The following is a 17106-nucleotide window of genomic DNA, read 5'->3' as shown; positions in this document are numbered from 1 at the left end:
TAATTTTCATTTCCTTTTAAGAAATATCGGGGTTTCCATCAAAATATCTACAGTTAAGTTTGGTGGAGATTTGGGTGGGAGTTTTTTTGGAATCGTGCAACCCTGGATCGCCTACTTCTTTTTCTAAAGCCTGCACTTTCCTTTGCCCAAGACGCTGTATGTTCTCTTGTTCCTCCTCCTTTCAGCCCATCGCGAGTAGAGTGTTTGTTTAAACAGTGACTCCGAGCTGTGTCCTGTGATAGAGAACTTCAGTCTTCCCCCGGCTCGCACTCCCCCCGCTGTACTTCAGTGGGTAAGAAATCGCTCGTGACGGCAGGGGCAGCGCCAGTCGGGGGTTTTCCAACCTTTAATTGAGCAATTCCCTCATCACCTCTTTACAACGGAGAGAAGGTGGTTTCGACTCATCTCTCTGCAATCCCTCAAGGCAGCCTGAAAAAAAACCCACAGAGCAGGAAAACTTCCCAGACCAGCATCCCTATACCCACTCTCGCATCACAGTCCCGCCTGAAAGTTTGATCTGCACAGCACGGGCCGCTGCACTTGAAGCGTCTTCAATTTCCAGGTTGAAACTTACGTACACATGCACAAAATGCGTAAATGTGTAAAAACATAGAAGCATCTTAAATATATGACAAAACACAGGGCATCTGTGAGGGACGGTACATGAAGACAGCGCATATTTAATATGTTTAAAACGCCTGCATGTGTTTGTTCCCGACGGGGGGCGTGGGGAGGGGGGAAAGGTAGCCGGTCCCCCGGCGAGTGCGGGACGTGGCGCCAGAGCCACATACACACACACAGACTCACACACACGAACTCACACACACGAACTCACACACACGAACTCACACACACACACAGACTCACACACACACACAGACTCACACACACGAACTCACACACACGAACTCACACACACACACAGACTCACACACACAGATTCTCACACACACACAGATTCTCACACACACACAGATTCTCACACACACACACAGACACACACACACAGACACACACACACACACAGACACACACACACAGACTCCTCACACACACAGACCCTCACACACAAGACTCTCACACACACAACACACAACTCAAACACACACACACACACACACACACACAGACTCACACACACACACAGACTCACACACACACACACAGACTCTCACACACACACACAGACTCACACACACACAGACACACACACACACACACACAGACTCACACACACACACAGACTCACACACACACACACAGACTCACACTCACACACACACAGAACTCACACACACACACAGACGCACACACACACACACCAACACACACACACACACACACAACACACACACACACACACACACACACACACACAAACACACAGACTCGGCCGCTCCGGGATTCCCCCAAGGCGAGGACAAGGACAGGCAGCTCTTGCTAGAGGCGGCGGCCGCGCCCCGCTGGGCTGGGCTGGGCTGGGCGGCCACGCCGGACCCTTTCACCCCGGCGGGCAGGGCAGGGGAGGGGAATAGCGGAGAAGGGACGGGGAAAGGGAGGGAATGGGCGGAGCGGGGCGCGGGCCGTGCCTGGCACCTGTGCGGAGGGCGGGGCACCCCCGGGGCGGCGCTGGGCGCGGCGGGGCCCCGGCGCTGTGGGAGCGGCGGCCGTGCAACAGGTTATCGGAGAGGAGCGGGATCGGAGCCCATCGGTGCCCATGGCCGGCCGCGGCCCCGCCGCCGAGCAGGGCTACATCCGCACCGTGCTGGGCCAGCAGATCCTGGGGGAGCTGGACAGCTCCAGCCTGGCGCTGCCCTCCGAGGACCGGCTCAAGCTCTCGGGCGACCGCGCCGGGGAGGAGAAGGCGCTGCGGATCCACCGGCAGGTCCAGCAGACGCTGGCCAGGAAGAGCCGGGGCTCGCTGTACAATGGTGAGTGCCCGCCCCGGCCCCTCGGGGCTCTCCGGTGGGAGCGGCGGCGGGAGCACGGGAAGGGTTCCCGGGAGTCCGGGGTGGGACCCGGGCTGTCCGAGGGCGGCCGCAGCTGCTTCCCGGCCCCGGGAGGTGCGGACTGCTCGGGACAACCGGTGCCGGTCACAGGCCGTGACCGGGTATGCAGAAAAAAGCGAATCTGTCGCCTCTTCCCGTTCTCTTTTCCCACCCCAGTGAGTCAGAAGTTTCTCTCTCCCAAACTCTCGCCGTAACTCGGTGCGCGGTGGGGCCGCTCTCGGCTCTCCGCTGCCCAGGAGGGGGAGGAATTGAGGGGAAATTCTTCTAATCCAGCGACCGCTTAATGTGCTTATTTTAATGCTTTTATCTTTACCCACCGGTCCTGTTTGCTAAATAAAATGGGAAGAAATATAGGAAATGTTTTGCCTTGTTTAACTATGAAATTCAAACAAACAAACAAAACTAAAAGGGAGTTTGGAAAAGTAGCTCTGAGAAAGGCATGAATGGGAAACACAGAACAATAGTGCTATCAGACATTATTTACCCAGTTCTTTGACATGCATGATACAAATTGACGTCAATCACTCCGTGCTTCTAAGATCTTGTAGGCAGAAGGCCAGACTCGATCAATAAAGTCTGCAGTCACACCTTGTGCCCCAACTAGGGCCCGATCCCAGCATCAGGCACCTACAGGGTGACTGTCAGGTGCTGAGGGTTAAAGGCAAGCTGCCCAAGGGGCTTAGTCTTAACTATTAATGAAAACTTTTTATACTATGAAACTTTAATCTTATTTTTAAAATATGAAGATACGACTGACTTACAGGCTACATACCCTGTTGCTCAGTTATCCTCAAAGAAGCTGTCACCTTTCATTTGCTAAAAGCTGTGAGACGAAGGTCTTTATATTTCACTCATCTATTCCTGTCAGGCAGAGGAATGTTCTCTTGTTCTTTGTCTGGCCTCTATCTAAAAAACACCTCATGGCAAAAAAAGCACACGGTGCAGACATGGACATATTCTGCTCATAAAAATCAGGTATACAACTCACATAAACAGATACACACAGCTGTGCAATGTGCAGATACACGTCCAAGTCCCTAGCTTGGCTGCTGTCATTTAAATATGTTTTCTAAACGCTCTTAGAGTAACTTAATTTCTTTTCCTCTCAACAGAGAGCCTGCAAAAAGCTTTTTAAGCACTAGTTTATAGATGATACGGTGTCATGAACCTGAGCTCATGTCTCTAAACCATGCATAAAACTATGAAGACAGAGTTCCCATCCTCCCAAGTCATCTTGACTTCTCTGGAATACATTAACAGAACTGATGTATTTGGGGATAGTTATCCTGGTTTGCTCTGTTTTTCTAAAGGTCAAGTATTTGAACCCCTTGCATTTCTGAGACACCAAAACTTTCAAACTTCAGGATCAGGAATGGCAAATGCCACGTCTGCAACGTGTTTTGTTCATGCATAAAATGAACTTTTCATATTTCAAATGTATTCTTGTGCCCAACTCACTGTGCACTTTTTAGTCCTACTGCAAAACTCAGAAAAAGTAAATGAAACCAGAATGCATTCCATGAATGTATACATATATATATATAATATACGTACCTCTATGTATATTTTAAATATATATGTGAATCAAATGCCTATCTTGAATTTAATATGTTTACTTTCCTGAAAAATATACATATATGTGCATATGTGTTCCAATGTGCTTTCTGTATAGACTTGCTCAAAAATCGGCTATGCTTTGAGAAACATTTCAATTTTTATATGTAGGGTACTTTTAAATTTTTTTTTTAAAAAATATGACCTCTTTTACGTGCAAAAGCATCACTTTCTCTGAATTATAACCTTTCTCTGGATACATTCACCAAGGGCCCCATATTGTTTGCCATTTCAGGGAAGACTTACAAAGGGTTAGAGGGAGCAGGAGCAGGCCCCTGTGATATAACTGTCCTATCTGCAGGAGTATTTCAGACTCTGTTCAGCAAGGTACTTAATGCATACCTAACCACAGTATTCACATACATGCCTAAAATTAGACAAGCACATAACCACTGGGTATGAAAAATCAGTGGTAGAAAAGGTCTTGCCCAGTATCATCTGTGCACACCCATTTTCTACTGACTGTAGTGGAAACTTTGAAGCCACAAGAAGTAGTTTGCCAGGCAGCATAATTTCTCCTTAGAATTTGAACTTACAGTTGTCTTATTAGCCTTCAGCTTTACCTTTAAATGGAAAAAACATCTTTTTGCCTCCTACCCTCATATTGTTTACTGTTTCATGCCCTTTTCCCCCTTTTGGAGTGTGTATTTCTTTTTTATAATAGAAATTAAGTCATCCTTGGATTGGGGATTCCACCTGCTGCCAAATGATTGAAGTTACATATGACCTCAACTCTTTTCAAGACATTGTCAAACATTGTTAACAGCTTTTCAAGCAGTTTAACAACAGCTGCAACTTTTCTAATTCATCCATTCCCGAACCTTTATAAATTAAAGATTATGCTGCCCTTAGAAGTTTTGAATAACTAAAGCAGTCATATCAAATTTCTGGATGCTATTTAAGGATGGAAATGGACTGCTAGGTAGTTCTGCCTTATCAAAGAAAAATGGCATTCAGAATCATATACTTTAATGACTGGTGTTTTTCAGCTTGCCTATGATGCAGCACTTGATTATTTTATGTACATTTTAGGAATCTATTAGACTTTTTTCTGTTTATAAGTCCACTTGCCTCTGATCTTGTTCCATTTGGATTTTGGTAGGCTTTTTAAACCATCCTAATTAGTTCCTCACTCTAAAAAATCAGGGCAGAATTGAGTAATATATCATACAAAATCAAATGTCCTGATGAACTGCTGGCCGTGTTGTGATTCTTTCCCTTAACATAGTTTTATAAACACAGTGTGTTTGTAAAAAAAAAACCAAAACCCCAAACCAGAATTCAAACTTATGAGATTTCCCAATAAAAAACATCAGATACAAGACTGTTAAAATCAGACCCTTATTTATTCCTCACAATTCTTAATTTCTAAAATTCTGAGTAGTATTTTCTTGTTAGACCTGCTTTTAGGGGGCTGGGGCACTTTTTTGTCCTTAGGCTTCTATTTTGCAGAATGCTGACTGTGATGACTGCTTTGTAGCAATTTTCTGTTTATATCTTTGTGGGTTAAGGACGTAGAAGAAAATTCCTCATTGATGACTTTCAATTTTTGTTGGTTTTATTAAATTCCTCGCCTCTGCTTCCTGAGCCAGAAGAAATCTTTTTCTTAAATTTGAGCATTTGTGTAAATGTACTGACCAGCACAAAATATTAGAAAAACTCCTCTGGGACCAGTCATGTGCTGGCAGAGTGATGAAGGAGCACAATCAAAAAAGAGGGCTCTGTGATCTCTAGATGAAGTGATTCAATGAATTTTTTGATGTGCCATTCTTAAATGTCACCGTCTTTAGTCTATCATGAGTGCTGAAGTATGAAAAAGGATTACAAGGTGACAATCCAGAAGCACTGAGGAGTCTCTGCTGGGGATATGATCACCCACCTGCCCTGGGCAAGAGTGGACAGTGAACACACAGCAGGTGGGCCCTCGGGTGCATGAAAGTATCACAGTCCTTAATAGACTTGTGTGTCCAGGGTACAGCTACACTGGTGACTGCAGTGGGAGGTTTGAAGCCAAAATTTGACTTTGATGGTAACCGTTCGAACACAAAAGCGCTGAAAAAGACTCACAGCTGAGAGTTACCACTGTACATGATTTAAGGGGAATTTGATACACCGAGCTTCTTAATGGAGGATAATTCTCTTGTTCATATATCGTATATCTTAGAGATACCTCTTGTCATAGTTGTTTTTGAAAGCAGAGCAAACAGCAGGTTGATCTGTCAGCAGCCATAGGCAGTGATTGCTGGGGAGAAATTTCTAAGGCCTTTGGAGTTGTTGGGCTTGTCACATCCAGGGGGACATCCTCTGTGAAGACAGATGGGATTTTTACTCAGTCATCCGTACTGTCTCCGTCCTCATAGTGTAATTATTTTTTCCAATCTTAAAATTTTGTCATAACTGTTGCAATATCAGGTGATTTTTGTACAGCTTTCATTTTTGCCTTGGAGAAGAGCAAAGGGGTTTAGATTTCCTTCCCCACTGACCAAAGTGACATCCAAAGTGTTCCTGGGCTATTTCAGTTCATATTGACAGGGGAGAGGGGAGACTGTGACAAATGGTTCCACTCAGTTGCCCACACATGGGTGTCTGGTGTTGTCTGAGATGCCTGAGTTTTCTAAAATATCCTTATGGGTTGACAGACATGATGCAGGGCCTGTAGGAAACCAATTTTTTTCTTGACTGGCTGCTGGAAATCAAGTGTGGTATCCTATGGCCTCTCAAATAGTGTTTGTTCCCTATGGATGAGCATGGTGTGCATATTTTCTGAAGAGAGTTTTTGTGAGATTTTAAAACACTGAGTATCACAACTAGAAAATACTAATTGTTACAGTATATGAGACCATGATATGAATTTTTTTAAAAACAATCTTTCATGGCTTTTTTAGGAAAAAAAAAATAAAAACAGTACCCTGAGTATGTAAGGACAGCGTAATGATTTCTGAATATATGTAATACTGAGCAACTATGCAAGGTAGGAAATACATGTAGGTTTTTGTAGTGTGGTGAAAATAATCTGAAGGAATCCTTCCTGGCAGAGGCAAGTTTTGATCAGGTCACTTATTCTGCACCTCGTGGAAAGACACAGCATTTCTATTACCACTTTTAACACACTGACTTGTGGCACAAGTAAAGAGCTCACAGTAAAAAGACATGCATTTTATATCTGCCTAATAAATCTACAGGTAAAAGTCTGGCAAAATAATTTACCAGTGTGGTGAGAGCAAGCAACTGCAAATGTGAAGTGAAATTCCATAAGTTGACATATACTGTGTTTGTGAAAGAGAAAAATTTTTACTGATGGATAGTTTCACAGGGAGACTGAAGGTTAAAAAAGAGGGCTAGTTGAAGATAACTACATGTTACAATTTCTGTTTGACTGCATTTTGCTTTTGCAAAGAGGGAACTGTTAGATGTGTAGTTTATCCTAGCTAGTTCATGGATGGCCTTGTTATTTTTATCTTCTCCTCTTTTTTGTATTATTAGTAAAGACAAGTTTAGAGTTGCCTAAAATATACAAAAATTACTTGTTCAAAGGGTCATTGTGCCCTAACTAGATAAATAACTGGGAGTACTTTCTCACTAAGTGTAGTAAACAGGACAAAAAATACTAACTGTAAAGAAACAGTAATTTATATTATTTATTTCATGGAAGTACTTTATTATGCAGCAATGAAGAAAGTGAATCTTTAAAAAAGCAGGCACGGGGGATAGGCTAAGATAGACTCTTATTGGACACCTGAAATAGTACATTTTGTCTTGTATGACACAAATGAGAGATTTATAGAAATTTGTAGGCTTTGGATGTTGGCGTACATCAGCCAGAATTTTTTGCAGTATAAGAGAACAGTTTCCTCTTACTGATTTCTCATGTACTCGGGTAACCCTTGGGCTCTGGTAACCTTGTAATGTCACAAAGGAATTATTACAATCCAAATCATGAGTTTGACCAAGCTGCATCATTCCACTCTCATGACGCAAAGTTACTGTGAATGTGTCTTAACAAATCACTTAATACGTGTTTAAATCTGCCTCGTGTGGCCAAAATGAAAAAATTGGAAAGTATGATTAAATAAGCAAAATAACTGCAAAGTATGATTGAATTAGGCCTCAAATTATTGCAGTCTGCCATTATATTGTATTGTATTATACTATATTATAGGATACACAAATTTGGACTTGCCCAGGTAGCTACGTGCTAGGGAGAATAATTCATAAGTTATTATGGTTACCTGGGTTTATTTTCATCCTTGTTGAGTCCTTTACTAACTGCAGACACTAAGGATAAAATGTACAGATGTGCTGAGCTTTCTAGGGTTGTGCACCTAAAGAAGCCCAGAATCTAACTGCATGCATTGGAGGCCTTAGCTCTGGCACACACACACGAGGTGCTTTCAAACACCCCAACAGCCACTTGCTGGTATGTTTTTGGGACCTGAATTCCCATAGTCATAGGTCTCCTGCTATTTTTAGGAGCAGAGACTTCAGCTGTTTGGTCCAGTTAGTGATTCATTCCTTAGATTTCTTTTCTGCAGTATTTCAGGTAATACCTGCTATTTTGAAAATTGATGGCCAGTTAACTTCTTTATTGACCACTGCTATCTGTTCAGCCCAAACTTCTGCAGCACACACTGGCCCCATTTATGACTGATTTGAGGTATATCTTGCTTTCAACTTCGTTTTCACCTCTTTAAACCTGTGTTAATTATATTCCTGCATGCAGATTCTCACAGTAGCATGAAAATCTCATGGATAATTATATCAGCAGTATCTGTTGCTTTAAAAGTTTTCATTAATAGGAGCACTTGTTCTTTGAAAATGCATTGTATTAGTGAAAAAAGAAACAGCCTGAAGTTTTTGGTTGGTTTGTTTGCGGTTTTAATGAAAGAAATAATCCCCATGTGCTGCTCTATTTTCAAAGCTGGGTCATGGCAGAAAAGAATCAGAGCAGATACACTGTGGATCTTCTACATTATTTGGAGGCTTAGTGAACCTTTCAGTTGCAGATTTGAAGCATCAATGAACAACCCAACTTTACAGCATCATATGCCACGTGCCTCCATAAGCCATAGAATATGTTAGTGGACTCTTTGTCCTCTTTGGATGAAGCACTGAGAAGATTATATAAAATATATGGGGAACTGAAAAAAAGACTTGTATCCCCAGGAGGCTTTGCTTAGCCATGTTTTGAATGTGATACACCAAATGCAAACATCTTCCCGTTGTTTCCCTCTTCAATGTCCAGCTTATATATATTAATGGCAGTGCACACTACTGCATTTCCCTAGTATCTCCTGCTCTATAACTAGTACCATGTTTTGTTAAAATCTTACTAATATCAATCTTTGGTTACAGGCAGCTTGCACCGTGCATCCAGTGTTCCAGAGCGTGTCTATAACATGGGGATTACTGAAAATGATTTTGCACCAAGAACTCCCTATGGTTTCTCATATTACCAGTCAAGCCAGGTGAGTAAGATGATGAATGGAAAAAAATATAATATCATGTGCACTGTTTATTCATTTTGTTACCACAAATAGTAGCATTTAGATGGTGTTACAAGGTTTGGTTGCTTATTTGTTTTCTTTTTGAAACCTGATTTCTAGAAAATGAGGTTTTTACAACTGAAATCTCCTAATGCTTTACCCCACTTCCAGTGACTTTGGAGCCTAGTGGCCAGATTAAACTCAGTTGTACAGACAGGCTGTTTGCAACCCTGTTGGTTTTGTGAGAATGGGCATCAGGTTAGAAAACAAAAAATCATATTAACACTCCACTAAGGCAAAGGCTGTGACAAGTTTATCCATCCCACCAGGCAGCAGTTCAATCAGCACATCCGTACCTCAGAGCAGCTAGAGGCCATGCTGCCCTGTTGAACAGAATTAAGCATCCAAACCCAAAGGAAAACAGATTGCTTTAGTTTCACAAAGACAGGTATAGTGTTCCTTATAATTTAAAATACTATTGTTGTAACCTCTTTTAGCCTTACAAGAATTTCAGCAGTACAGTCCTTGCAATACAATGGTGTTTCTAAACCATCTAATCATAAGTTCTCATGTTGTTTTGACCAGCTTTTCTTGGGTTCATGGCCTGAATGAACAAATAATTGGTTTTCTGCAGGGTTTGTGACAAAGCTTATAACTGGTATGAACCTATTTGAGGGAGCAACCATGTGACTGGGAAATCAACACAGCTCAATAGCATCACTGCTGCATGATCAACATTAGTCAACTGAAAGAAATTCAGCTTGAGAACAGAAATATTTATTTAATAAATAATTGTCTATGGAGAGGGCAATTCTTTCTTAATTTTAGATTACTAAGAATAGCTTATTGTAGTCAAAAGAAATAGCCCAGCTTCTGAACAGCCAGTGAAGCAGCCCTGGCTCTGTATGGGGAGAGTTAGAACTATTTACTTAAACATATGTCTTTCTGTGTCCTCCTCTCTGCTGTTCTCACCTATTCTCCAGTCCATAATATTTTATGTGAATTCATTCCTTTTTAAAGACAGCAACAAGAGCAAAACTGGAGGTGACATAGGAATCAGAAGAAAATAATACAGTTTTCCTGGGGGGAAACAGGGGTTGGGGGGAAAGAGAGAGACTATTTGTGATGTGAAAGCTGGAAAAAGCCACAAGGTCTGGTATTTCACAAAAGCATTAATCTCCTTATCCCCAAACAAAAGATAAAGATATCCTTGCAAAACTTCTCTACAATAAACAGATATAGTCAACAATCCTTGCCTCAACCTATCAGTTCCTGTAACCTTTACTCCTTTTGTGGGTCAATTATCATCCTCAGGACCTCCTCAACAGTGAAATTAGGGGATTTCAGTCTGGCAGCTATCTGCTGAGCACTGTTCCTTCAATTCATAGTTTGTATAAACTCCTCAGTTTACCTTAAAAAATACCTTTAATATTACGAAACTTTATTATAACATGAAACTGGAATATATGAGGCTTTGATTTTTAGAAAAACATGATTCCTCTATTTGAAAGCCAGATAGTGTTCCAAGTTGATCTACTTGTGGAAGGTTTGAATTGAGTATGGTGTCCAATATAAACCACAAGAAAAAGGTAGAAAATTTGGAGATACTTCAAATGGCACCTAAACAGTAAAAATCTTGAAGATACATCCTACAAAGAAAGGTTGGAGGAAGTGGATTTGTTGACTTCAGAAAAGAGAAAATTATAAAGCAAGATGATGTTCCATTACAGTCTATACCCATTAGGCACAGGAAGAGAAAAATCATCTAAAATTGCAACTGTAGAATTGGGGAAATCATTGAAATGGTGAAATGGTCATTTTGGTTTTCTTGAAATGTTATACAATCTCCTCCATTTTTAAGAGGTTAAACAAACAGGGAAAGGACTATCTCTTTTTACTAGATACTACCACAAAGTGAACAGGAGTGCCAAATAACCTTATATTAATAAGGTTAATATCAATATGCAGACACTTTAGTATATTTTTAATATCTCACTGATTCATTTTCTTCTGTATGTTGGACAGCCTTGAATTTAGTTTTAGTAGCAGATGTTGGTATTAATCCCCAAGGAGTTTCAAACTGAAAAATGTCCATTAATAATCAAACTGTTCACTGCCAGAAATAATTGGCTTATGCAACTATTTTGAGTTCATAACTGAAGATTAGGTGCCTTATACTGTACTTCTCCCTGCCTTCATGAGGCAGGTAAAAGAAGTGTTGCAGAATCCCATTTAACACACAACTTTGGTGACGTTCACATTTTGTTCTCCAATTCTAAAAGCAGAGTGTAAAATTTTTATCTTTGCTTTTTTGGTTTGGCTTCTTTGCTATTAATCCTAAGTGCTGCGATCTTACTGTGACTCCTGTTCTTTTGTGCACCCTTGAGCAGGTTGCCTCACCGTCCTCTTATACAAATGGCTGGGGGACGAGGATTGCTTACAGGACAATGGAAGAGGGAGCTCAAAGGCAACCTCTGAAGAGACTGGAGGTTTCACCCCAACGAAATCCAGAAAGACTGGCATATGTGTCCAGTGATTTTCACTATGACGGAGGGATTTCACCTGGATTCTCTATGAGGCATGGAGATATCGGGAGATCAAGTGGGACTGTCCCCCCGAGATACGCTCGGTCTGAGATTGTTGGTTACACTCTTCGTGATTCGGTGAACAGGGGACGCTCTTTTAAGAGACACTCCCGCATGGGGGCTGTCAATGATTTTGCTCTGGATGGTGTCTACCCCAGCCCCACTGTACCTCTGTACCACCAAGCAGGCAACAGTCGCAGTATGACCAACCTTTTGGAGAAAGAAAACTACCTGACCTCGGGCAGCGCGATGGGACAAGTGAGATCACCAACTGCTGCCCGTCTGGGGTCTCAGAACAGGCAATCTGTAAGGTCCAGCTTCTACCAAACCACTTTCAGAAACGCACAGACCAGGAGGGAAGTTTCCCAGCCAGCTTCAATAGCCAGTGTCACTGCAGAAACAGATGGGAAGAGGATGCCATTGACAGCTGCTGTGGCTGCAGCTGGGAGGAATGGTTTCCTGCAGAGTGAACAAGTCACCATCAATGGATCTCAGCTAGGGTAAGCATGATGCAGGACCTGCTTTGGTTCTGGGGTGTCACAGCTGAAAGGAACATGTTTGTTTAAAAAGAGAAAGTAAACTGACAGCTTATGGTTCAGCAGCCAACACAGTGTACGAAATATCAGTGCAGGGGATGCAGAGAGATTTGCTTTTAAAAATCCTCTGCCAGTGCAACAGAGGAAAGGGAGAAAAAATGTATATGTATGTACATATTGCAGGATCCACACCTCCTGCCTAGGTTTGGGACCCCCTTTTGCCAAGAGTTAATCAATTTTATAACACTATAAGTAGTCACTGAGTAATTTACAACCTAAGTCACAGTACACAATATAGTATTGGCAAATTTTGTGCTCATAGAAGACCAGAGGATATCTTGATGCTCACAAGAATAGATCAGAAATTTACCAGTGAAGCAGCTTTTTGCAGATTTACAGTTTCTGGTTAAAAATCCTTCGTGGTTTCAAGGATACTTTTTCGTATTAACTTCAGTTAAAACATAAACAGAAATTTCTCTGAGCTCTGTAGCACCATCCATCCCTAGAACAATACCCCAGAGCTTCTCACTACCATGAGATCCTACATGCTCTGAGGGCACTATCTTGATTTAAAGCCCTGTTAGATCCATGCCAGAAAGTCAAAAGTCTGCCCCCAGACTTCAGGAAAATTGTTTGAAGTTCTGGAATTTTTTTTCTGCCAACATCACTCCCCCTGCCCCCACTGAAATTTCCTTCCAGAGAAGATTTCAGAATGTCTAAAATCAGTTTCATTTTCAAAAAAGAAAGTTTATCAGTTCTGAAATTCCACTCAGAGGTGACTATTTTTTTGTTTTAGAATAATTCTGAATGTTTCCAGAGCTGTTAAGGTTCAATAGACAGAACAAGCCACTTGGTATACAGGAGATGGTTACTTGCACTGTCTATTCTGGTTTCTATTGTTGTTTCATAATCCAAATGAGATCCTAAAATTTCTTATTTAAGTTAATCATAGTGTAATTTGCAACAGTGTTATTAAGAAATGGCTCTTTTCCCATAACTGCACAGTGGTTAAGCTCGTTTTTCTGAAGACTACCTTTCTTCTTTTTCTAAATTTGTTTCTGTGTGAGATGAGGCATCATCTGGTATCACTGAGGAGGCATTTTCTGTTGACAACTACGTGTTATGTGTTATGATAAGATTTACAAACATATATAGTATCGTGCCCACTTCTGCCATGGATTGAAATTCTCACTGCTGGGAAATGCAGGAGTTAAGAGATCTGATATTAATGATGTGACTTGTAGCTATTCAGTCTTTACAGCAAGTAAGTCCAGAAAAAAACATCTGAGAGCTCACAACAGCTAAAGATTTGAGAGTAGTAATGTTGAAAATAGGTACCTGGGAGGACTTCATTTCTCAGTAAGACAATTTACAGACAGGCATGAATCCCACTGATAATAATTTACTTAACTTCTTGAATACATTTCTGAGCAACAACCAGAAATTTTTGTCTTTAATTACATTTAGGAGCAATTTTGGTTTTTCTTTTGCAGGTGCAGACACTGGAGTCTGGTTGTCTGCCTGTACAAACATCAACCAAAGTATTTTTCATACCTGCAGATGTAAAAATCTCTCTTCAGTCATTGTGCAAGTGGCTTGATTGAGACCATGTTGAACTCAGCTGGGAGATTTGTAGCCTATTGGAAATCTTTTGACAGCACAATTTTTTAAGTGCCACTTTTTAGATTCAGCTTTTGCTGGAAATTACAGAGGAAAACAACTGGAAGTGCTCTGAAAGCTGCTAAAGTTCCCTTTGCAGCTGTTTACAGATTTTGTTTATCTCTGTACTTCCATTTCATTTACTTCTACATATCTTGCTTAGATTTTCAAATATCCTAGAATCTCCTTTAGTTTTACAGCTAGGTTTTTGGGGGAGTGAGGAGCTCTTTACCCAAAGTATTAAAAAGTCTCTGTAAAATGTAATAACTTAAATATTAGTAAAGAGGCTGGTGGAAAGCAGCATGTAAGTTAAAATTCTGCAGAAGTCTTGCACCACTTTCACCGTTTTTACACCATTCTTAAATTATAAGGAAGAAACTGTAGCCGTTTTAGCTGACTGAAGTCAGCATTTCTTACGTGTTTATGTAATAATGTGTATGATATCCACCTACATTATTACTGTTGTCAACACCTATATTACACATTTAATAAGTCCTCTTGTGAGTCTCACCACTGGAAGGACTGGATGCAGAAGTCCTGTTTTGTTTGTAGTACATTCTGGTTCAACCTCATCTAGCTAACACACAGTTTACTGTTTAAACCACACTAGACAACATTTTACTGTGCAGCATACACCACTGTCAAGTCAGAGGTATTTCACTTAAGTCCATCATCCCACCAGTAGTACAATAGTTTCTTCTGACAAGGTTTCTCAGGTAAAGAAGTTTGTAGACACTTTCAGAGTTCTTGTCATTTCCCATTCTCTCTGATTTTAAATCTGCATTGTCTGACATATTACCTGTCGCTCCCTTAGTAATGTAAAGGGGAAAAAAAGATAAACTTGGCTTTGGAGTAAATTAATTTTTCCTGAAATTTATACTTTTTTTATGCAAATCACGATTTTGGGCTTTCCAAGGTGAATTAAGAGAATGTAAAATAGTTGTGCAAGGTTAGAGAGAAGTAGTGGACTAGCTGTGTACAGCATTCGAAATTTATATAAAAGCATTTTCAAACTTTCTGTAAAAGAATTAGCTCATGCTATGAAAGAAAAGTAGAAAAAATCAGAGTATAGAGATGTTATCTGTGTATCTTCTGGTGAAGTGAATCAGTTAAAAGAATCCTCGTGATGAAGAGCTTAGGAAAGAGATAGATTCAGCGTGAAGCTGTCTGAGAAACAGCTGCTTACAGAATCTGACCTCTAAATGTGCTGAGAGCTGTCACAAAATTATTATGTATGTATATATCTCAAAAATGGTATATTTTGGCAATTAAGGTGAATTCAGAACTTGTCAAATCATTGTTCTGTTTAACAACCATTTCCTGACTGACTGTTTGCAGTGTCATGACACATGCCAATCAGCCAATTGCTATTAAGTTTGCCTGTAAATGTTTTGAGGGTGGGGTAGAATCATTCCATCAAATTCTATTTTCACGAGAGTTAGGGTGTTGTAACTTTATGAACACCATTGAGGGTCAAAGATTGTATTGCATCCTTTATTGCTGCCAGAGAAAACATTAGGGAATGTTATTTTTATCCAGTGAAGAACGAGCTTAGTATGGCAGTGCGCAACAGGAGAGAAATATTTTTGCCTGCTGCTTGAAGGAGTATCAGCCATGAAGGGATAACCAGTGAACAGTGAGCTGCTGTCAGTCTCAGTGCAGATCTACACCCCCAGCACTTCGAAATGCAGTCTGGCTGTCCCTGTGTTCATCTCAGCCTGGCAGGCACTGCTGATGGACCTTAACTACTCTGGGACACCCTTGGCATCCTGAGGTTGAGTTTCCACATAGATTCTCTGGTATCCCATGAGGGATGCATGCAGCAGTTTTGACCTTGAAAGGCACATGTTTATAGTCCTTTGGGCAAAGGGCTCCAAAATTATTGTGGTGACTGGCAGTCAGGTAGACATGCTCATATGTGCACATGTATAACAGGGTCTTTGTTGATTTAAGAAAAGTGACTAAAACCCAAGGTTGGAAAGCCTGCTTTTCTGTTCCACCACAGAGAGTAAGAAGGAGAACTATGATCTAGCTTTTTTTCATCACTCGTTGTTTGAGGTCTTTAAGTAGGTTTCTGATCAATTCACCTTACTTACAATTTAGAGTAACTTAGTAACTACTTTGTTTTAAATCTGGCCGGAAGTAAACCCTGAAAATCTGGAAGCTGTAAGCATTGCCAGGCACTAGAGATACTAACCAAAGTTCTGTCTAATTTCTCTTTGATTTAACCTCTCCATTGACATCCTCAACACGCTGTCCCCTTCATTTCATCTTTCTCTTGCACAAGCATCCTCAGCACCTATGCATACAGTGTATTTGCTCAAAACACTAACTCAGAGAAGAAGACAAGAAATAACATATTTATACCAAAAAAGAAATATAAAAGCAGGTAGAAACCTCAGGGTATGGGTGTATAATTTCATTTGCAACAGGTGCAATCAATCAAAATTCTCCATTTCTTTACTGTCCTTACAACCATACTAATTGGTTTTGCCTTGGCAAAACCGAGCAGCAGATGTCAATTTACAGTGTAGCTGCAAGAAAAATTCCAGCAAAATCTGTTTTTGTCTCAGAGCTCATGAGTACATCATAAATATTTTGGGGGAAACAGTTGGATTTCAGTGCATTTATAGCAAGATTCCCTGTGAGAAACCTGCCTGATTTCTGCCTGGTTTGTCTGCATTGCTCCCCTGGAGCCCATTCTGGGCAAGTCTGGAATTCCAAGCTCTTTCACTCCTGCAGGTCCATTATGGAGCCAGTCTCAGAGCTGAAGAACTGGGTGACACCTGGTGCAGTCCACAAACACATTCTTTAGGAATGTTTCTCTTCTCAATATCAAAACATTTGGTGTTTCACTTTCCTGAACATTGTTTATTATTTAATATTTCTACTTAGTTAATTGAAAAAAAAAATTAAAATTTCAATTTAAGCCAATTTATTTCCCTGGTTCCTATTTTAACATCAATGGTAATTGTGTTAATATTTCTAACTTTGGGTTCATTTACTGGGATGATTATCAAGTAAATCATTATCATTCTGGTAGGTCTGAAGTAGAGAGTTATTGCCAATGACTACTTGTTTCACTGGGGTTCACAGACTGCCTTCTCATCCCTGTCTGGGCAACAGAGGATCTGGTATTACAAAACTATCTGGTTTAAAAAAATAAAATGCTCATATTCTTGTCCACTTCCCCTCCTCCTCCCCTCCCCCCCCCTTTTTT

General features: G+C 40.9%; 1 protein-coding gene across 1 annotated transcript in view; it reads left to right on the top strand.

Moving 5' to 3' along the window:
- The first annotated feature begins 1677 nt into the window (after positions 1-1677).
- The window catches only part of PKP2 (plakophilin 2), a 42602-nt gene continuing 27173 nt past the window's right edge, over positions 1678-17106 (top strand). The window contains exons 1-3 of the mRNA XM_027711594.2: positions 1678-1931; positions 8976-9088; positions 11497-12191. Coding sequence (XP_027567395.2) covers positions 1718-1931; positions 8976-9088; positions 11497-12191 — 1022 coding nt within the window. The 5' untranslated portion in view covers positions 1678-1717. The remainder of the gene's footprint in view (positions 1932-8975; positions 9089-11496; positions 12192-17106) is intronic.

Source organism: Pipra filicauda, unplaced genomic scaffold (genome assembly GCF_003945595.2).
Source record: "Pipra filicauda isolate LSUMZ 115617 unplaced genomic scaffold, ASM394559v2 scaffold2_size9829703_pilon, whole genome shotgun sequence".
Taxonomy (NCBI): Eukaryota; Metazoa; Chordata; class Aves; order Passeriformes; family Pipridae; genus Pipra; species Pipra filicauda.
This window is presented reverse-complemented; position numbering and strand designations above follow the sequence as displayed.